The sequence below is a fragment of the Seriola lalandi genome, unplaced genomic scaffold (genome assembly GCF_002814215.2).
Source record: "Seriola lalandi dorsalis isolate HSWRI2012SDOR001 ecotype SW California unplaced genomic scaffold, Sedor1 jcf7180002054569, whole genome shotgun sequence".
Taxonomy (NCBI): Eukaryota; Metazoa; Chordata; class Actinopteri; order Carangiformes; family Carangidae; genus Seriola; species Seriola lalandi.
Window position 1 is genome coordinate 488,468 of NW_019525122.1, and position 22,959 is coordinate 511,426.

The following is a 22,959-nucleotide window of genomic DNA, read 5'->3' on the forward strand; positions in this document are numbered from 1 at the left end:
TTTCAGCAGAACTAACAAGGTTTCGACCAGAACTACAATAATGTTAAAAGTTCATCACACTGTGCCACTGGTGGTGAGCAGTGACACACAAAATGTGAATGATGGGTACTGAATGTAAAAGAGTGGAAATGGGAGTGAATGTGGGATTTACTTACATGACACTCAAAACATGGTCAGGATCTGCCAAAATGAGGGAGGTGGAAACCCATAGATTTAAATAATAAAACCAAACCAAACCAAAAAAGGGATTCAAAACACATGCTGAAACTTATGAATGTCCAAATTCTGGCAGGAAAGCTACATAAACAGATTCAAAATCAACTGATATGATTTATTGATTGAATGATGGTGATGCAATTATTATTATTAGAAAATACAATTAGATCTCTGTGTAGGTTTCTTGACTTTTTCCGGCACATGTACATTGCCAACTTAATTGTCAACACTAAAAATACCCAAAATACACCTCACTCTTAAAATGTCCTTAATTATTAATTAGCAATTAGCCATAACTGTTCATTCAGAAAACAAAACTCAGGACATGCAAAAATGAGAGACAAAATGAACAAAGATGGGAATGGATGGTGAACTTAAATACATTTTTATTCAATTAAAAATTATATTCATCTTAACACAACATTCTTTCATTTAAAGAAATATTCCAGTTCAGTGGAGGGGGGTAAATACACAGCTGCCATGCAAAACAAGGAAACACAGATGCATACAGAGGGGGACTCAAGTGAGTTTCAGTGAACAGTCTGTCTCTCAGTCAGTCAGTCAGTCAGTCTGTCTGTCTGGTGAGTCACTGTATGTAGGTCTTGCGTCTTGAGCTGACATTGTTGTTGTCGCCTCCTGGTGACAGTTTGACGCTGGTACAGTCTCTTACTTCCAATTCCAGCACCCTGAATTCCAGTAGCTCATTCTGGTCTCGAGCATCCTGAACCTCAGCCTGTAGCCGCGACTCCGCCTGCTGCAACGCACACATCTATGGACACACACACGCACATCTTTGTAACACAAATGAAATGGTATGGAGTGTTTTCACTGATTTATAAAGTAGTTACTAAGGATATTGGATGTCCTGGAGTTGTATTTTACATATTTGAATTAGCAAGCAAGTGTGATCCCAAATTTACAATCTCTGTAGGAGCATTGAATCTACTCTACTGTAATTTCCCCTTTCTCCACAGATTGAGGACGTGCTGTGAGTAGCATTGCTTTGTTTCCCTTGTATCCACAGAATTAACACTCGCTGTGAGTATTGAACTAAAGTTAACTAAAACTTTTGATACTGCGTTAAATGTGTCAGTAGCACAGAGTATTGAAATCATTCATGCAATCATACTCTTCTTTATTAATGTTTTGCTTAAACAGTTGCTGTTTTATATATGTACACACACACACACACACATATACATATATATATATATATATATGTTTGTGTGTGTGTGTGTGTGTGTGTGTTCTTTTAAAGAAAAACAGGGGTTATAGAAAATATATAAATATATGTTTATATTTCTCATAGTAAAGCATAGTTTTTGTATCGGTACCGTAACTCAGGTGCTGCGTCACAACTAGTGTTGAGAAATTCAGCCCTGATTGACGCTAAGTACAGAGATGCAATGACATCTTGACACAGTATCTATGCTGGCAATAAAGTGATGCATTAAAACTGAGTATATGCTAATGCAATCTACCTTCTCGTGAAGTTCCTGGTTGGTCCTGAGCATGTACTGCTTCTCTTCCACCCACTTTGAATCCTGCCATAACAACCAAACACAACATCAGCAAGAAATGACACTAGCAACAACAGGAAAGGAAGGAAAGGATCCCGACAACCACGTGTAATGAACAAAACAGTCAGTAACACAATCAGCCAACTCAAAACCTACAGGTAACACATGTGACATATCTACTGTATTTACAAATGACGCATGCAAATGTAACATAGACACAAACAGACAGGAACAGAGTGGCGGTAGCATAAGTTTATTGATTAAGAGAAATAAATAGAGCCCACTCCTGAGATAACAGAGGAAAAAAGAGCTGAATTCACAGTCATCCAGAGTTCACAGTAACAGGAGGAGCAGAAGGCAATCTGAGCTGAAAAACAGCAGAGCAGCAAATCAAAATAACAGAGCTGGATCAAGCCAGAGTGGAACAGGCAACAGGCAGTAAAAATGCAGTAACACAAAGAAACAATTTGACAACAAATGAAGAAACTAAGAGTATTGATATAATGCATCATAATAGTTTTAGTGTTCCTCATGATATTCTTTATAGTATTTATAATTATCGCCTTGCTCAAAGTCATTATTTCTTTAAATATACGTAGTTTTGACAAAATAGGCAAGGCTTTTCTTCTACGCATGAAAAGGTTTGGCTTAGTTCTTAGACCAAAATGTTTCATGATGACAAATTAAATAAACTAAAATCAACGTAAACTGTGTATTTTCATATTCAGAAATATGTGAGATATTACTAGATTAAGATCTTGTATATTTATTTACTCATAGCTGACAGGAATCAAAGTGGTTAGGCCTCCTCTCTGTGGTCGACCGCACAGAAAGACCCAACAAGAAACATAACCAACAACATGAAGGACAGAGGGTGAGGCAGAGCATGCAGGCACAGAGCTGTGACACCACGCATGCAGGAAGTGACATTACAGGATTCTGCGGAAGACCTGGTCGGCATAGCGCCAGCCCAGGAGCAGAGCAGCCAGACAGACATGCAGGAGGGCCAGTGAGAGCAGGACCACAGAGCTCCTGTCCCCATCCCTTGTCTTTGTTACCTGCCCCCTCTCTGCCAAGGCTTTCTCCAGGTCAACGATCTTGGCCTGGCAGCTGCTGAGCTCTGACTGCAGCTGCTCACGTGTCTGTGGGAGGGAAGGTCAGCCATCAGGGACCAGATTGCAAATCAGACAAAAGCAGAATAGAAACTGAAAACTTTCCAAGGTACTACTGCAAAATGTGTAAACTCTAACTACTAGGGGAATGGTAGAGGAGGCAGAGAGATGAAAAGTGATGGTACAAACCCTGGCTTCCCTCTCAGCATCCAGAGAGCCCCCGGTCTGTTCTTGCAGGAGGGCGTACGCCCGCTGAAGAGCCTGGTACTCTCTGGTGAGTTGACGGAAACGAAGCTCTGACTCCTCACGGGAAACACTCTGTGGTGCCAAGAAGGACAGGGTGAAACTAACACACAAACCTTTACCTTAACTTATCTCTGATTCTGTCAATTATTTTTCAATGTCCTGCCTTATTTTTGGCAAGTTATCTCAAAATTTATGCAGCACATCTTTCGGCTGACTGAAAAATAGAATATAGTTGAAATTATTTCATTCAATGTAGACAATTCATTTTGTTACCTCTTCCAAATCTTCCTCTGGGGTGGCAGGTGTGCGGTCAGTGAGGTCAGTGTTATAGGAGGTGAGAGAGGAAGTCTCAGAGTCAATGGACTCCTCATCAAATCCAAAATATGTCTCCACAACATGCCTCTGTAGTGAGGAGTAGAGGAGTAGAGGATTTGCACATTGTTAAATCAAAACCTTACATACATTTTTTATAGAAAGCCAGTCTGTCTGTCAAACATTCAACCAGATTGTATCGCACCTGATTTCAAATGACAGAATTCCCATTTTGAAGTCAGTTAAGTTTCTAATACACCACACGTATGACTAAGTTTCAAAAATGCTTCCATTTGTACAGTAATAGTTAATTCAATAACATTTTGTCTAATCCAGGTACTGTCACTCTCTCACTGATCTCAGTTTAAGCAAATCAGATCAAGTCTCTGCATGTCCATTACTTCTTTCTTTGTATTAACTTTTCCAAACCTCAGAGTCCTTACCATCATGTTTATAAGTCATCTCCTGGCAACCAGAGAAGTAAAGGCAAACCAGGGCACACAGGCAAATGAAGGAAGAGAAGTAGAGGATAAAGAGGATGTACTCCGTCATTGTGGTACCAGAAAAACAGTAACTATAAACAAACCCCTAGATTATGTTTATTATATATGGACTACACCAGCTGATCTATACAGCGCTTTGCAGGCCTGTCCACAAAGCACAACTGCTTTCCGTCGCACTCCTACACAAAATGGAAAAGCTGACAACAAAGCCTCTGGTTACAATCAAACTACTCCTGCAGAAAAATCAAAAGGCAAGCTTCAGATTGTTTTTGTCTCCGTGCTCATGAAATCTGCTGCTGTGTTAAATTCCCAAAAAGAGAAACAGATTTCTGGGTGCAAGTCCAAGAGCCAAGGTGCGTTGACCAAACCTGCATCCACCGCGCCAAGGTGACAAACTGCTTCCAGCAGGAGAGAGATAAGACAGTCCTCCTCATAGCAACATCACCGGGCTTAAAATGTTCCCCGAGGTATTAGCTCAAACATGCACACTCAAATGCACACAAGTATCACAGCAATTATTTTTTCTAACACACCTCACCTCACCCAATTTGTTGTTTTCATCCCTTCTCTCTTTATTCTCATACAAGGAAGAACAGATAAACAAAGATGCAAACTGCTGCTCACAAATGAAGCTTGTAGTTTTTTTCATGAATGTATTCACGGTCCTAAAATAACACAAAATATACACTAGTAGAACATTTTTTTTCCATTAGCCTGGCATGGTTCGTGCAGAAGTTGCACGTGTTCAGCGTGATGTTCCCAGCTGTGAGGGATACTGTCATTATTGTCTCCTGAGCCCAATTACACACACACACACACACACACACACACACACACACACAATCAAGTGAAAACAGTGCTTAAGCATCAGTCAAGCACAGACAGGGTAGTTGCTTAGTTACACACCACTGGGTTAACAGAGTTTTTAAAACACTCACGGACACTTACTTTTGTCAGTTTGAGAGGTTTCCTCCTGTTCTTTTTGCTCATCACCAAACGATCACGTTCCTAAAAACAAGCACAGAGCAAAACAACAGACTTGAGATTCAGACATGCCTCAATCAGCTGCACAACCTTCACACAATTCAGTCAAGACATTAACTGTCATCAGAATATTTCATGCAGAAGTGTCAATTTTTTCAGTTTCTTCAACTTTCAGGGTGAAAGGAGAACATAAGAAATGAAAACCAAACTGTTCCAATAACTGAGATTAATTGCTAATGGTGGACAGCAAACAATAGCATCACAGGAATAAAGCATGTGGGTTGAAGCTCTAGAAAATGAGGAAATTAGCACCTTGTGACGAGTCGGGCTGTGATGGGAAGGTAAAGACAATAATGTGGGAGGGTAAAATGGGAGAAGATGAATAAATGAGAAAATCTCTGCTGAATTCGAGATTGTGTAGACATTTGTGGAAGCCAAAAACACTTTCCACCAGACACAACCACTGAGCCTCCTGAAAATATATAACTTATTTTCGTAATCCAGAGGGATCCAAAAGGCAGAGAGGAGCAGCAATTGGGGGCTTTTAAATACTTTCGTAATGTGATGCCCCGACTTCGGGCAGGGTGAAATCGAAGAAATGGATGAAATCTGTATGTAAAAGGTATAACAGGCATCAGTCCTGGTGGTTTGAGTAAAATCCTGACCTGCGTGAGCTCGTCAATGATGCCACGTTGCTCAGCAACCTGCAGCTTGAGGAACTCCACTTCCTGTTCCTCGTGGGCATGGCTAAGGTCTGTCAGGGAACTCGGCCGCTTGAGCTGCGGTTGAATGGCTTGTTGTTGTGAGGGTGGCCGAGAGGAGGAGGCTTTCTCCTTCTGAGGGAGGGACAGAGAAGGAGAGGCCGAATGTGGTTGAAGAGAATTATTTCATGCTTTTCCTCAAATGGCCACTAGAGGTCCTGTTTCTATTTTAATTAAATTCTCAGTGACACTGAAAGTACCACAACAAAACCCCTCTTTCTCAACAGATGAAAGCTAAAATAGTTGTTATTTTCTACTAGTATTTGAACTTTGAATTCATCTTTAACTACAAAGAAGAGAGAGACAACAGAGAGCAGAGGTAAACCACATGCTGGGTGCAGCTCACCATCTCAGCGTTCTCTCGGCTCAGGTTCTTGAGTTTCTCCTCCATGCGTTGCAGCGTTTGCAAGAGGTCGTCATTCTTCTTGGACAGGCGCTTGTTCTTCTCAAACATGGGCTTCATCTGGCTCTCTGCCTCTCGGACTCGCTTTAACTGGACAGAGGAAGGAAACGGGAGGGAAACATTGTAATCTTAAGTCTTCCCCTCTAGTCACACAAAGTTTGAGCAGGAGAGGAAAGATCAGGGCTGGAGTTAGAAAATGAGATGTTTTAATAAAGCTTTCATAGGCATGTACTGTATGTTTATCTGTTTTTATGTGTGTATATCTGGCCACAGTTTGCATGCCTATAATCACTGCACGTATGTACTTCTGCATGTGTGTTCCTCACTAGTTCATTCCGCTCGTCGGCCAGCAGTGCATTTCTGTCCTCCAGCTTCCTGATGACGGAGTGGAGCTCTGCAATCTTCAGCTGGAACCTCCTCGTGTCACGCTCCTCCACCTCCTGTTGAGCAGGGGGAAGAGGAGAAGAGGAGGAAGACAAAAACTGAACAAAGGGAAAACATGCAGACAGGCAGGCAGGTAATGGAGATGGATGGGAGAGGGGGTGTGATTGGATGATGGATGAGTTGGCATGTCACATTGTCACTGTGAACCTGTGCAGTATACACAGTATATCCACATGATTCTCATCAATATATGAGCTGTATGTGCATTTGTGACTGAGTGGGCAGATATACAGTACAGTGTGGAGACCTCCAATATGATAGGTAGTCTTACATGTCCATAGAAACAAATTATAGATTCACTCAAAGTCTACAGGTGTCCCTGAATTTCCTTAAAAACTAAAATTGTGGGGTAGAAGACCTGCTAGAGAAACACAAACAGAATAGTGCTACAGATAAAGTTTAATGTTTGAAAGTTTTAAAGTCCAATAAAAGTTTTAATCATGAATTAGAAAAGATTGTGCACATTTCAGAGTTCCTGTTACATTACAAGTGTATTCAGGCCTTCATGCACATGTTCAGATGCATATGTGTACATTTGGTCTTGTTTCTGAATTTACCTGGTTGTTGAGCAGGTCCGTGTTGTCTCCTAGCCCAGGCACCACCTCTCTCTTTGGGCTGCCGTGGTTGTGTCTCTCAGCCTCTCGTACCTGGCCCAGCTGCTCATCCAGGGCTTCCTTCTGGAGCTGAAGCTTCTGGGCGTAGCCTGCCTGCGCCCCCAACTCTCTCTCCAGAGCACACACCACCCGGTCCTTTGCCTTCAACTCATCCATCTACGAGAGGGACGAATAGCAACAGGGTGGTGAATGGTGGTCAGACAGTTTTACATTTAAACTTAGTAACAGCCCACATTATTATTACGAAAAATATAATAATAAAAATCATAATAAATGACACTATTTACTTCAGGTATTTCTGTGATCATGCTGGAGATACTCTATCAACATGATTATGAAATTCATCACAAATTGATCTTGAGCTATTATTTCACTTTTAACACCAATGTGTGTGTGTGTATCTTGTTTAATAAAGTTTGTTTTTGTTCTGTTGATTTCAGTGTGAACAATTAGGCTAAGTGTAATAAAGTTCTTACTCCTGTGACCCACAGTCTCCTCCATCAGTCTGACAAGATCTATGCTCCAATGGCCGAGAACAGAATGAGGGAGTGACAGTGTTTTAGCTTTTAACACAGTGTCCTCCAGCTCTGATTAATTTATGGAGCTTTGTTCTTGCTCTATGTCACACAGCCTCTTCTGACAAATGTTCCAACTTCTACTTCCCATCACATTTAGCTCTTTAACACTGGTATTTCCTGCACTGCCTATATCCATCCTACAGCCACGCTTTATCCATTTACTCCTCTGTTTCCAAATATTAAGTCTCAAACATTCCTTTGCTAACAATGATGCCTGTTATTGTAGTCCTACTGTATGTAATAGGTTAATGAGTAACAGCATGTATACAGATTTTATTTTGGCAGATAAGCACCACATGGTGAGATAGACAGTGCAGCAATTAGCCTCCGACCGCCACGATGACGAGATAAACTCTGGGCTGGGACTGAACTTCAGAAGCAGGAAAACAGATGTCGGTGTGTGAGGGACATTGGTGATATTCAAATATGGTTGGGACAGAGAAGGACCATGAAAATAACAGCTGCTGGATTTGTTAAGATAACTTATCACTGAGGAATAATATTATATGGTTTATAAGGCAGTGTAAGCTCTGTCTTTTCATAGTATATATTACAGCCTCCTATTATGTAATTTAATTGAGGTCAACTCATTGTGATGGACATAACAGGACATGTTTTTCTTTCCAATAGAGGTCTGCAGGGAAGTAATCATATATGGTCTTAAATTTTAAATGACCTGAAAAACTATTTTCTCAATCTGTTAGTTTTGCACCAATTAGGATTTAACAACATTTTAATTTAAATGTCATGATAGTTATGGGATTGTTTGCTTATTCTGCCGAGCCACAGTCATGGTCAAACCACACACAGTCCTGATGAGGCAGATTAGCTCAGTTTTTCCATGTAAAACATTTAATAAGTAATTAAATGTTACATCATAACTACTTATTTAATGATGAATATTTGAGTTTTTAAGATATATTAGACAGTCTTGGTATGTTGACACTCTAAATATGAATTTGTTAACTGGCATGGAAAGGTAAATAAATTTTAAATGTACTGAATAATTTCTAAGTTTTGATTATCTGCTGAGTAGCATCTATGAAATATTACAGTCACCATCAACAGTGTCTTTTGGCAATATTTTAATTTAGTAGCTTTTATGTCAAGACTTAGCTGGTGGCCACTTTAGATAATGTTATGCTTCCCAGCAGCATGTGGTCTCACCAGTCGGCGGATGTCTTTCTCACAGTCTCGTTTGATACGATGCACCTCATCTTGGTGCTGTTGGTAAGCTGTGCGGAGATCTGCTGCTTTTGCTTTATCAGCCTGCAGAGCATTTGCCAGCGCCTCCTCAGCCTGTTTCCTGGCTGTCTTCTGTTCCTGGATCTAAAAGACCACACAGACACACACAGACACACAGACACACACACACACACACAGACACAGACACAGACACAGACACAGACACACACAATAATATTGATACACACAAAAACAACAAAGAGAGAGATACTCTGGTTTTTATAAACACGTGTCCCATCCCATTAAACAGCTGTAATGATAGATGCCCTGTTTGTTTGGAAGGCTAATGTGAAACAATAGCTTGGCAACAGGCTTTTCCATCCTGCTTCCTGTTTTTCAGCAGTGAATTTACAAAGGTTTACCCAGTCCCACATCAACACTCAACAATGACACACACATAAAGTATGTACATATGCACATGTACATTCACATAATGTCCTCACAATGACAACTTTCCACAAAAACATTGTTTGTTTATCTGAGAACAACATACAGTGCCCTCAGAAAATATTCAATCCACGACACTTGTTTGACAGTTTTGTGCGGTCAAAGCCCTAATATGAAAGAAACACCACGACAGGCATTTAAACTGACAGTTGATGCCAATGTTGAGTGTTTACTGGCATTGCTGTATTGACAATAAGCAGAGCGTTCTGAGGTACATTATGCTGAGCTCTACTTTGTGAAAGGAAGAACAAACTAGATATGGTGTGAAAGCAGCATTAGGACTATACTCAGTGTATTAGGTGATATCACGGGTCCTACTTCCATATTTTTCCACAATGTATTTTGGAAGCATAATCAATACTGCATTACTGTCGCTTATATGCATGCTACCATTTACCTCCTGCTGTAGCTTTAGCCTCTCCCCATCAAAAGCCCTCCTGGCCTCTTCCCGAGCCTCTCCAAGAAGAGCATTTTTGAGCTTATCAGCAGCTCCATCTCTCAGTGCGTTTACAAGCCCCTGGAGCCTCTGCACCTCTGTATCCCGGATCTTGATGGCCCGGGCCAGCTCGGACTCATGCTGCCGCGCCAAGGTCTCACGGGCAGCCGCTATCTCACGTAGCTTTTCTTCGTGGAGTTTGGCACGCAGGTCAGTGAGTGCCACAGCATGTTTATGTTGTTCGAGCTCCCGAGCCTGCCGCTGCTCCTGGAGCCGCTCACGGAGCTTACATACCTGGTGGAGACACGGTAAGAAGGAATACTCCCGTCAACCAGTCATCGTGATTTACAGTATATCATCAGTCCCCAGTGTGTTCATCCATTTGCCCAGATTGTGTGCAGTAGGGCTGCCCGATAAACCTAATAGTTGACCAAGTTTTGATTGGTCAGGGTGTGACAGCAAAAAAAAACATCAAACTCCACAGGCAGTGGTGACACTCAGTCAGTCACAGGATGATATTGTTTACATGGCTGGTCCCTGCAGTTATTAGATAGTGATTTAATATGTTGGGCAGGAAATCCAAAGCATGGGATCATTTTGAGAGGAAAAAAAGAAAAAAGAGCCTAATATCATTCCTCAACCTCTAACAGGGCTTATCATTCAAACATGTAAGCAGCCTAATGCTAGCCACTTAGCATTAGCCTGGCTAGCCTAGATAAATATTATCCAAAATAAAATGGATGCATAATAAGCTCTTATTATAAGTATGGTTACTCTTATTATGAGTAACCATATATTACTATAAGTATTATAAGTATAGTATAAGTAGTGCAGTTTCTTGTAAGTGTACTTGTATTGAATATTAGCTGCAGCTAAAAAGCATTTTCTACTTTATGACTGTGAGCCTGTGTTAATAAGTGATCACTTCTAAATTATTCTTCAACAATGTCCACTTTCTCCTTCCTCTGCTTCTTCTAAAGGGGACTATGTATCTACTGCCACTGCCATCATTTTTCTGCACTTCTTCTTCCTCCCCCTCACCTTGCCCCGCTCCTGCTGCAGCTCAATCTGGGTGTCCATGAGTTTGCTCCTCAGCTCCTCGTTGGTGGTCTGCACTGAGTCAACCATCACCTCCGATTTCTCCGGCTTCCTTCCCTTTTTCAGGGGTGGGGCCGCAGGGGGTGTGGATGATGACATAGCACTCTAGCCGCCCAGTCAGGACGGACATAAGAGTGCCAGGTGTGGCAAAATGGAGGAGAGACTCAGTTGCTGCTCCTCCTCCTTGTGAGACCCTGCATCACCATCATGTGGTTGTCAAGTCTACATCGTTGCTGGAGGATGCTGAGAGTTTCTGTTTGACCGAGACAGACAGACAAACAGACAGAAAAGGTGGAAAAAGGGTGAGTCAGTGTTAAAAGAACTGGGTTAACGAAACTATTCTGCACAATACACTGGACCCAAGCCACATGACACACTCCAGGCTGGGGAAAACAGACTATTTTTGGGACTAACATTTACACTCTCCTCTGGCACCCTCTTCTCTCCAACATATACACGTGGGTCATTTATCATCATCCTATTCCAGTCCCCGGGCTGTACTTAGAAGCTACACGGTGCATGAAAATGTGTCTGGCCACCATGGTTATGGTCCCTAGCCTCCAACATCTCACTGGACCCTTCTTTCCTTCAGTAGATGAATAAATTCATCCTTTACTGTGGTGAGTCTTGACATTCCTCTGGTCAGAGATTCCATGATGTGTTCTTGGCCTGCAAACTAAAGAATAAAGGGCAGGCCTAGCATTACTGTACAACTGAACCACACAAACCAAGGCAAATACAAAAGGATTTAAATCAATGATTAATGTAACCTCTCTGCCTTTTTTTGAAGGCCGGCTACAGTTGTGTATTTTTTAGCTTATTTTATTCTAGATGTGTTGCTGAGATGACACACATTCGCTCAACTGAAAGTGGACTCTAATCTCTTTCCTGGAATGAATTGTAACCCAGTAACCTTCCACTCTTTCTGCTCACTGTTAAATAAATAATGCAACAATGAGGGAGCTGAGGCATTAAGATTGTAGGTGCCGCCATCTTTTTCTACACACACATTACCAACCATTCATACAACATACACAGATGGCAATAACAGTTACCAAGGCAACCCCTGCTCTCAAAAAAACTCTATTCGTCTCATAGGAAAGGATGATGGGGAGGAGAAGTCTCACAGTGGATTTGAAACACACACATAGACAGGGTGCGCGCACACACACACACACTATTGCATCGTATAGAGGCTGCACATTTGCAAAACGCACGTACAGGCACACATGATGTTGTTATCTGATCCAATCTCTGAGCTGAGGTTGACTGAGAGACAGAAATGCACTGATGCTGGGGGGCAGGAAAGCTTTCTTCCACATGGATTTTTACACAGCACACACATTTGGGAGCCAATGGAGGAGGAAACAAATGAAAGAGATGGGATTAAGCCTATAAAAGAGAGGCAGGGAAGAAGGAAAGAGCTTGAGCACAGAGAAAAATATGCAGACCTCTACCAGAAAAAAAACAACCTCCAACCATCTCCTCTTGCATTCTCCCACCTCTCTACATCCCTCCACCCCCACTGACTGACATGGTGATGTTACCGAGGAGAGGCAATCCGTGATCTCACTCTCATTCACAGAGGCAGAAAGAGAGAGGGGGAGAGAGGGATCATTCACACACAGAGAGCTCTGACACAAGCACACATTCTCTGAGTCTTAAACAGAACAACTAGCGACAGATACAGCGGACATCTATTCACACAGGCACTGAAGCTCTCCACACGTATTCACATTAGTAACAGACATGTATTCATTTACAAGAAGTCAATAAACTTGATGTGCAATCATGTCTATTGGAATTTGAAAAAAAACACCCTGCCACCGTTTTCACCATGTTATGCATGTCTGTGCCAGTATCCGAGACCAGGTGTAGCAACATGAAATGGCTGAAAGGCATGACGGTCGGTTTCAACAGTTTTTCTTCATATGGGGAGGAGGTGTGTATGTTCATTTTACCAGCATCTGGAAGCAACATAGAGACCTCTTAAGTGGTTTGTTGCATATCAATGTTTCTTGTTCACATATTTACCCTCATGTATTTTAGGTCAGAGCTAGTTCATTTATAAATTTTGCTTGCATCACTACAGACCCCTTGGTCAAAAATATAGGCTGTAGTTTATGTTTCATGTGCAATAAGTCGGGATTTCTCCTGAGATCAACATGCAGCAACCTCACACAGTTGCCACAAAGCCTCCTGGAAACATATGTTCCTAAGCTGGAAGCCAGGAGCCAACCCTGAAAGTTTATAGTTCATGGAAAACCAGGAAACTGGAACATTTTATAGGGGTACCAAGAAGCTAACAAGCACTTTTAATGTTCACCGAAGTAAACAAAAGCCAGCACAGGTCATAGACCTTAAATTACCTCGTCCAGCCCAAATATAAACAGTAAGTCTACCTTATATTCTACTGGAAAGCCTCAAAGTGCAAGTAAAACATTTCAACAAACAATACTGACGGTCCAGTATAAATCATCCCTGCCAGCACCCATATATCATTGACACGGCCCCACGTTCATAAAAATCACTATGACTCATCAAATCAATCACAAGTCATATTTCACAAAAAATTATATAAGTGGAATAATACAGGAACAAAAATCATGTACCTTCAAGGCCCATTTAAATGCAGTTAATGTTGCGCTGAGACAATAAGCTTAAACAAACAATGGAGCTAAATCACTTGAGGGTGACTGTAAGAAAGAAGTAGTTAAGAAACTCTGCAGCAGCCGACGAGTTTCACAATTAAGGTAATTGCTGCTTGAGAAATGGACTCTTTGGGTCACGCAAAAAAAAGGTGGCAACAAAATGTGTCCATCAGCACCAAGACAGTATACGAATCTAAGATGAAATGAGGGTCCAAACCACTACGTACCTGGCTGCCACTGGCTGATGTTCTAACTTTGATTCTTTCAGAACAGATTGGACAAAGTGTGACAGATATATGGGTAGTTTCATAACCGCCTCAGGAAATCCGTCTTCAGTGTGTGAAATGATGGGTCTGTATAGGGTTACAACATTACAGCGGTTGGTGGGTGTTTCTGGGTTTTGCCTTTTAGTTGAAGGATTGAAATGTGGAATGTGAAAATGTTTAGTAGCAATAGTACTTGAGTCCCTTAAGTAACCTACTTCAACAGCTGGATATGGTTTGAAGCCCTTCCAAAAAAAAACATGTCTGCCTGCCAGTCGGCAATAAAACCTATTACCCATTACCTATTACTGTCTCTGGGACTTATGGTGGCAGTGTTCCTGAAGCCTTTTAGTCATTTGTTTTTCTGCGAGTTTGCAGCATACCTTAGTAACACAGCCATACAATCGAATATAGATTAGATTTAGACTAAATCAAACCACACCTTTTTCCACTTTAATTCATCATATGTTTCTATGTTGTTGTGTTCAAGGGCCTTTCTAAAACATAAGGAAATAGTAAAAAAAAAAATTCCCATCATACTTTGTGAGAGATTTTTCTTCTGTTCAACAAACAGTCCAAAATGATATTCAATTTACTGCAATATACTGTAAAACAGGGTAAGTAGAAAATCCTCACATGAAATTCAGCAACCATCACATTTGGCATCTCTGCTTGAAAATTAACTTAAACAATGAATCAATTATTAAAAGAGTTGGAGACTAATTTCTAGTTGATCACCTAATTGATTAATCAAGCAATCGCTTCAGTTCTTGTTGAATCTTCTAACAGAATTGCCACAACCTCACATTTGCAATTTGTGTTAATTAAATCATCCATTTAAAACAAGTCAAGTGTGGTCGAATAAGTATTGGCATTAGTGCAATAAATCTCAACTTCTGTAACACTAAGAGATGTCCAGTTGTTAAATGACAGTGGTGCCAAGGGATGTCCCCGTTGTGTTAAACATAGACATTGACTTCACAAAAAATTCATGCAAAGTACAAATGTCAGTAAGTGACTACAAAATAAACTAGAAGGGCACTCAGAGAGCGTAGACCTCCGACAAGGCCAATGTCAAAAAACATAAACCAAACTTCAGAGAGAAAAAAAAATCTAATTCATAATAAATTATCTGGATCTGCCCTCCATTAATGGGTTCTTCCTTGGCGCATGCCCCATCACTCCACCAAATTTGGTGCAAATCTGTTCTGTACTTTTTGTGTAATCCTGCTGATAAATTAATTGGCAGAGGTGAAAACTTATTGATGGAGATCATTCAGAAAAACCTTTTTTTATAAAATGTACCATTTATATTACATTTGCTTGAGTAATTTCTCACTGTTTTTTTGTGTCTACATGCCTGTGATATAAAAATATATACTATTATACTTTAAAGGCTAACTCTTTATCTGAGTGACAAAAGGTTATAAATGAAGAACAAAATGTTGGGTAGCCAGACGTCTTTGCAATGGTCACATTCTTATAACACACTTACAGATGGACCTCCTCAAGGCTACACAGACCCCACACACACACACACACACACACACACACACACACTCACAGAGTGTCAAACATTAACTAGACATCAGTGAGATATACAGGCCCATTAAATACATAAAAGAGCTGCAAATGGGAGCTCAAACACTAGACTCCTCACTACTCAGTCTATCTTAAATATCAGCAATGAGGGTGTGGACAAACACGGATCCACTGCTGTTTATACTGCACATTTGTTCCAATGCTTCATAGTACGACATATGGACAGACATGAAACACACCTTCTCATTGTAGGCATATCAGCACCAGCAGAGTGTAGACTGTCAGAGCAGGTCTGTCCACAGTCCACACAAACAGACACACACACTCAGGAGTCTAGAGATACACTTAAGACACTGTAAAGATCCCACTGAGAGGCTGAGTAACCCAGCCAAGTGCAACACTAGTGGAGCATATGACCTAAAAAGTACTATGCCAGCAGAATGACTACAAGTTACTGACCCCAATGACTAGTCAACCCAAACAGATAAACAAAAAGTCTCCCTCTCGCTCTGTGTCTCTGTTACGCACACCACTACTCAGTTATGCTATTACTACTTTTATTGCTTACGCTACAGATATTTAACTATTAATGTGTCGGTTTGGCCTTTTTCTTGTAGAAGCATTGTGTGTTTTTGGCCCGTGTGTGTATGTATGCTTTTGCATGCATGGGTGCATCTGTGTGTGTGCGTGTGTGTGTGTGTGTTAACAGTGATGGCTGCCTCTCCCCCCACAGGAAGGCATGATAGTGCAGTCAGTAATGTGATTAACCTCGCCTCTCTCTCTCTCTCTCTGACTAGCACACAGCACACCGGCCAGTACTGGCTGGTTGCTATTTATCCTCTGGCTAACACATAAACATTAATACACAGTGCAGACATTTACTCATCTCTGTCCCTCACTCACATTAAGAATGTCGGATGAACTACTCTGGTATGTCTCCACGAAAGGGTTAATTAGGAAGGTAGCACAGCAAAGAGAGAAATACACTTGTGGTTATAGTCCACAGGGATTATCCTGATAGCAGCCTGTCACTCAAAATGTTACACTGAGGAAGGCAGGGGTATGGATGGGGAGATGGGATTATGAATGAAGAATAAATCGGATAAATTAATTAAGTAAGAGGAGAGTGGAGAAAGGCAGGGGATGAGGGGAGAAACAGGGGGAAACTGTGACTGAAACCAGTGAATTGCAGAATTCATCTGCTCAAAATCTTACCTAACATAGAGAAGACTGAAGGGTTGAGGACTGGGTGAAAATTTAATGTAAAATAATCATAACTAGACAAGTGACCCTACCTTTTTTGAAACACAAATGATAGTTTTGCTCCAGTACCTGCAGCACAGCTTTCCAACACATATAGGGAGCACAGCATGAATTATAGTTATGCAGCATAGCCAGAGCAGGCTGATCAAACAGAAGTGAGTGTGTAACACATGTTGGCTGTCCACTGGGGCAGATTTACGCGCCTCCAGAGCCGCCTGCTACAGCAGCAGAAATGTTATGACAGACAAGCATCCCTGCCGGCAAAACACAGCGGATGGGCAGGGTGGATGCATGGCACAGGGCTGCTTTTGGTAAAGCGATATGCTGGAGATGTTGGGATGGCTTAATGCAATGTGTTCAGCTCTATAATGAGCTGTCAAATGGGAGATTAAAGGGTCGAGTGCAGTTGGAGTGATCGCTGCTAACAGCCTGCCTGTCCGGCTTGCCAACCACACCCCACGGCGACATGCGTGGGGCTGCTGCAGCATCCTCCTCCTCCAGCCACAGAGGTCGGATGTCCTTGCACCCAAGCTGCACGGTCTAATGTGTCGGTGTTTCTGTGTGAAGCACTGCCTTGTAGCATTGCTGGTGTGGCGTGCCCACAGACTAATGTGGTGGTCCATATATCACCGGTGGCCTCCCTGATACCGGGTAAAGGTTGAATCCTCGGGGACGGTTAAGATAAGGAGGAGGAGGACAGTAAAACAGTTTCGTTAACCAGTAGTGTCCGGTAACGTTATCACCACGCTTCATACTTCCTCTTTGGCCTGATGTAACACGGGCTCACCGTGCAGCCAAACCACGGCATTCACATCCATGTCCGGGTCGATATGAGGCTTGGCAGCTGCTACAGGGAGCATGCAAACACAAACCCTAAACCCAGACACGATGAAGCCGGGTCGGTGGCTGAAACACGGATGTCGGTTGTGTGTCACAACGACAAAGCAGCCTGTCCACAAACGAGTCGTCAGAAGTTGTCTGTCGTTGCAGACCGAACAAACTTACCTGAAATGGAGGTCCGGTGGTCACAAGTGGCCTGATGTTAAAACGTCGCTGTCCAATTCGCTTCACATCCAGGAAGGGAGGCTGGGCTTCGGTGTGGAGAGCTACTTCTAACTCACCTCAACCGCTCACAAGATGCAGAGCTCAGCTGACTGCAAACGGCGACCATGTACAACTTTATCCCCCCTGTTAACACTACAGCTGAAGTTGTATTTCCACTGATAATAGCGTACTATCCTCTAGCTACAGACTGCACTTCGCCCTGGGCTTCTTCCCCTCCTCTCGCGCCGCACGTTGACATTTTCCTCCACGCCCACGCATGCACACACACACACACACACACACACACACACACACACACACACACTCACTCACACTCACTCACACACACACTGGGCTGCACGCGCAACGTCATCCGTTCCTATACATTTCATCCACATGAGTAAAAAAAATAGTTAAATAAATAAAGCTGTTTCGATGCCCGTGTCGACGTGAACGTGAAAAAAAGCCGGGCGGGCGTCGCCGGTAGCGTGATAGAAGCGCGACACCTGACTGCGTGTTCAAGAATGACACCGCGCGCGGTAAATGCGTGGACACGCCGGCGTTGCGGGGGAACGTGCGGCGTCAAGGCGTACGGTGGCACAGATACTGTAGTATATACCATACCAACACAAAAAAGACGGGACTTTCTTCAAATATTATTCTATAAAATTTGCTTTTCATCAATCAACAAAAGAGGGAAATAAGCCTGGAAATCAAAACATTTCTGTTTGTGAATAAAACAAGAAAAAATTAAATAAAATAAGATAAAATTAAATTAATAAATTGAGAAAATTCACTAAACCTATATTCTTGAGACTGATATCTTTTATAAAGCAGTGAAAAAAACCGTCTTCTCACGTCTTTGCCTTTTATCTGCGAGGTTTTTTATATTATAAAGGGGTTTAATATTAGCTATTTCAGCAAAGTAAGTTGTCCTGTTTCATTTGTCCTTAGGTTGGCATTATACTAGAGAAAGAGAGAGGGCTATTAGTTGCCTTAATGTTATTAAGGCAACCAATAACTCTTGATGAATAGTCTTTCATTTCATTCATTTATTTTAGGCTATAATTATATTTTATTTGATAAATAACATTAAACTATATGATGAAGAGGATGATGATGATGATGACTGAGATTTCGTACAAAAACCAATGCTGTGCCTTTTACCAGGCATCATTGTAATAAACAAGTAAAGGTTATTAAAGCTTAACCAACATCATTATCATTACCATCATCATCGTCATCACACAAACTCAAAAACATCCCTACAGATCACCCTCTGTCTTTATCTTCATCTGTGACAGTGATGCACTGTAACTGAAAAACCTCCAATTACAGGTACAGCCTCTAAATTCAGAATATTTATCTAGGACAAAATGACTCGTCAAATCATAAAAGTAGGTGAAATAATCTGACAATATGAAAGTGGTGTGAGACCAGTGTGACCCAGATTCTGGAGGATGCATTACTTACGCACAGCTGCCTGGCTCTGCTTCCCCTCACTGTGCCTGCCTGTCTGCCATTCATAAGCCACACCATACTCGTCATCACAGCATATGCAGCCTATTGCTGCAGGGCAGCGTAGGCCATAGGAAGTGGGAGAAGAGGAGCACATAGTCAGGGATGAGTTTCAATTATCTATGTCATGTTCTCTCCTGCAGCGGTCGTTCACTCGTCCAGAACTGGTGTCCCAGGGGTGATACTTATATGCATGGGACATTTTTGAGCGAGATAAAGCAGACAAGCAAAGTGGGTGAGTTTGGAGTATTAAGCTGCCCTCCATTCAGGCTCCTGCTGAGGCCAGCACACAGACACCCAGATGGAGTGATAAAGTGAAAAAACATTGTGGTTGCAGGCAGAGAGCAGTGAGGAGAGGGCGGGATGTGTGTCCTGTTTTATTTTGCTAAAGAATTGACTCAGAGAGCAAATGTGTGTCATGGAACAGTAATGAGTGTTTCTATTAATTGTTTTGCCTGAGGTATCACTGTTTCACTGTTTTAGGCAGCATTGTATTTTGTGAATCTGTGTTTGCACCATGCTCCCTCTGAAAGAAAAACTGGAGAACGTTCTCAGAAAGTGAATAAAGGAAAGTTTTTCCATATAAATAGCCATGTGACAGGGCTTCCTGATATCTCCTCTTTAGATAAAGGAAAACCCCAAGGTGTTATTACATTAATACTGGTGATGATTAAAGTGTTTAAGTGAGGGTAGGTGAAAAGCATCCTGAGCCTGTGATATGTGTCAAAGAAAAGGTGTACTGACTATGTGTCATGGGAGAAGTTATACAAGCATCTTAGTTAGCTGATTTCTTCCTGGGAAAAACCAAACTACTTCACTCATTAGCAATGATAACGTTAGATCTAGTCAGTCAGCCTTTTTCCATTTCTTTTACCCAGTTGAGGAACACAGTAATGTGACGAGTCACTGTTTTTATTAATTTAACATAATCATCTTAGGTTTTCAGCATATCAATGAGAGCTGTCCATAATAAGCTTAACATATTCATGACTGCTTGCAGATTGAGCTTATTATAGCTTTTAAAGATGGCCTTTGGTATTCAGAAGGGGCCAGGGAATCAAATGAGGAGCTAACCTGCCATCTGTAGAAGATTTAGTTGAAACAAACTCATACACATAAAGGGACACTGAATCAAACATTAGGCACCTTTCAGGCAATTTCTGGAGCCAGCCACCAAACTGACCCATTTTCCACAATGTAAACCCACATCCCCAGTCTGGAGTGCTTGTGGTGACGTAACATTCTCATATGAAGGTAATTAGGCTTCCCGGGCATGACTCACCACTGTTAGTCACTAAAAGATCTGAGCCTGATGTTCCTGGTCCATCCCCAAAACCATTCATTCATAACATGAACATAACAAGACAAAAATCTCATGTGTAACAGTAAATAGGGTCTTTGAAGCTGCTTTGCATGTGTAAAAGCTTTTCAAACACAGTAACATAAATCTGCCTCTTTTTCTGACTATTCGAGTGAGATATGAGGCTTTTAATGTTCATTTGGAGAGTCCAGTAGGCCTACTTCACTCTACAAATGGACTATTTCTGCCTTCACTCAGAATCATAATAGAAGCTGTTTAATGACTCAATTAGAAAGGTTAGGAGAGTTATAGGGTTGTCTTAGCATTAGTTCCATTGGCTCAAGATGTAAATAAACAATGCGTTGCACAGAACTTTGTTTTTTAATATTACGGTCTTTGTTGATTTATTTTATCTTATTGAGACAAAACACAAAAAAATCAAAACTAACATAATCTCGAATCTAAAAGGTTGTAACTAAAGGCTTGGCTGTTTACAGCTATTCCTACTCTCCTTGTTGTATCACTTAATTTTTCTTCTTCTCTGCCTTCTTTTCCACTCAGGCCTCAAAATAGCAGCAGATCAATACAAAGAGGGCTGGCAGCTGAAGGAGGGACATAACCCACAGGAAGGAGCCGAGTTTTTTCCCCACTTGGAAAATGTGTAGGATGTGCCAATGATTTAAGCACAACTGGACTTCATAATAACATTTATATTATAAAGTACTCATGTTTTAAGATGATCAGTCAGTGGCACCAATTTCATGAGACTTGGATTAATTTGTTGTCTGAGAAATTAGGCTAACTAGATTGTATGACAGCATGTCCTCTGTTCTTATATTAGTATCATAACATAAACAAGCACGTACAATATTTTTTATAGCAGATGTAATTATAAACTATCATAGGTCTTGAAAACTGAGCGAAGTATTAGCTGGTTACAGCCGATCCAGAATTACAGCCCATTTCCCTGCAGACAGAAACTTCAAAGGTCAGAACAGCTACTGGGCTGCATTTGTGATGGAAATACTCATCTTCACTGCAGTCAATGTCCGTTCTCACATAACCCTTCTGGTTGCTATGGTTGCTGACCATAATCTCCTCTCCTCCTCTTCGAGTGTCTCTTCCTGTGAGAGTCACTGGCAATGCCAGGGGAGCCCATGGGTGGGGCCTGTGCTGTATATACAGAGACCTGTTACCATAGACACAGACAGGACATGAAGAGGGGGGCTGAGTGAATGTGGGACTAATGGCCTCCATTCTGTTGTGTTATATGGCAGCTTTTAATCACTGCAACTGAGGGAGAGGGCTTGCCAGATATGAAATTAGGAAAGATGATGGTGAGTCTCCATCACTTGGATTCTTGAGTCACTACTTTCAGGACAGGGGATACCGACAGAGACAACAAACAGACTGAGGTAAAAAAAAAAGACCAGCTTATTTCAATTTTCAATCAGCTAAGTAGTGACCACATGGTAAAAAGCTTTGAGTGATGACTGTGACCGTCTCAGACAGGGGCACAGTAGCCCAAACAAATCTGCAAGGGGTTTAGCATAATCAAAAGATTTGGACTCATAACAAGCTCATTATTACAAATATCTATCGTGAGCTGCCTTGCTCAAATTAGATGAGAATTGCGTCATTGAGTGTGTGTGTGGCTAAGTCCACTTAAAAGACAGATTGCCTAATATAGATTGAAGGTGTGCATGTGAAAGACTAAAACCAGTACAAGGGTCCTGCTTATCCTCTCAACTGGATTTCATTAATCTACTAATCGGGAGGCATTTACATAACTGCTTTAATGCAGCAGCAGTTAAGCAATTACTGCCCCCATTTCCTTCTTTTCCCACAATGTGGTATCTACTCTCATTCCCAGAATTGAACTTTAATCTCACTCTTTCTTTTGAGTCCTTCTCTTTTCTGTTGTCTGCTCCATTTCCTTTTTTGCCTAGGTCCCGCTCATCTGAACTTTAATGTTTTCCTGCTGGCAGGTTGCTCTGTATGAGAGCAAAAAGACACACCTCTGAACAAAGTTACAAACTTAGAAACATAACCTTAGTAACTTGTTTGCTCTTAATCAACATGTTATTTTCACAGAATGAAACACGTAGTAAATACTACACTCAAATCACAGATTTGGAGGCAGGCTATTAAAGTTTTACCTGTTAGTTTTGCAGAAGAAATAACTCAAGCTACCTTTGCCTGTACTCTCTGAAATGTGTAGTTTGGATCATGTGATGAAACTTAGTTGTTGGACAAACACTGAATCCAAAAGTGAATCAGATTATATAGTTGTTATTTATAAGCACCTTATGCTTTTCTTAAATACTTTAATGACTTTTGTCATCGCTGTGCTAATTCTTGTATATTCCCGCCAATGTAACTTTAAAATATCATGTACTGCAGTGGTAAGCAAATAGCAGTCTGTGAACCAAACACACCCCCCTCGACCCCCACCCACC

The 22,959-nt window shown here is 41.5% G+C and overlaps 1 protein-coding gene across 1 annotated transcript; it reads right to left on the reverse strand.

Annotated features, from left to right (window-relative positions):
• Positions 1-585: 585 nt before the first annotated feature.
• Positions 586-18,167, reverse strand: LOC111662754 (janus kinase and microtubule-interacting protein 1-like). Its single transcript, XM_023416716.2, has 14 exons — positions 17,644-18,167; positions 10,863-11,172; positions 9,783-10,115; positions 8,861-9,022; positions 7,059-7,271; positions 6,384-6,497; positions 6,001-6,147; positions 5,559-5,729; positions 4,858-4,917; positions 3,368-3,496; positions 3,038-3,166; positions 2,795-2,878; positions 1,698-1,760; positions 586-985 (listed from the first exon to the last, which is right to left on the reverse strand). The coding sequence occupies exons 2-14, from the start codon at positions 11,016-11,018 to the stop codon at positions 803-805; spliced, it is 1,944 nt and encodes a 647-aa protein (XP_023272484.1). The 5' UTR covers positions 11,019-11,172; positions 17,644-18,167; the 3' UTR covers positions 586-802.
• Positions 18,168-22,959: the final 4,792 nt, after the last annotated feature.

Excerpts from the sequence above, each read along its gene's own strand:
- LOC111662754 (XM_023416716.2), bottom strand. The coding sequence starts at position 11,018 with ATGTCATCATCCACACCCCCTGCGGCCCCACCCCTGAAAAAGGGAAGG. Across the intron at positions 3,497-4,857 it reads AACCTCTCAAACTGACAAAA|AGGCATGTTGTGGAGACATA; the intron begins GTAAGTGTCCGT and ends TCCTCACTACAG. Across the intron at positions 1,761-2,794 it reads CCTTGGCAGAGAGGGGGCAG|GATTCAAAGTGGGTGGAAGA; the intron begins GTAACAAAGACA and ends TTGTTATGGCAG.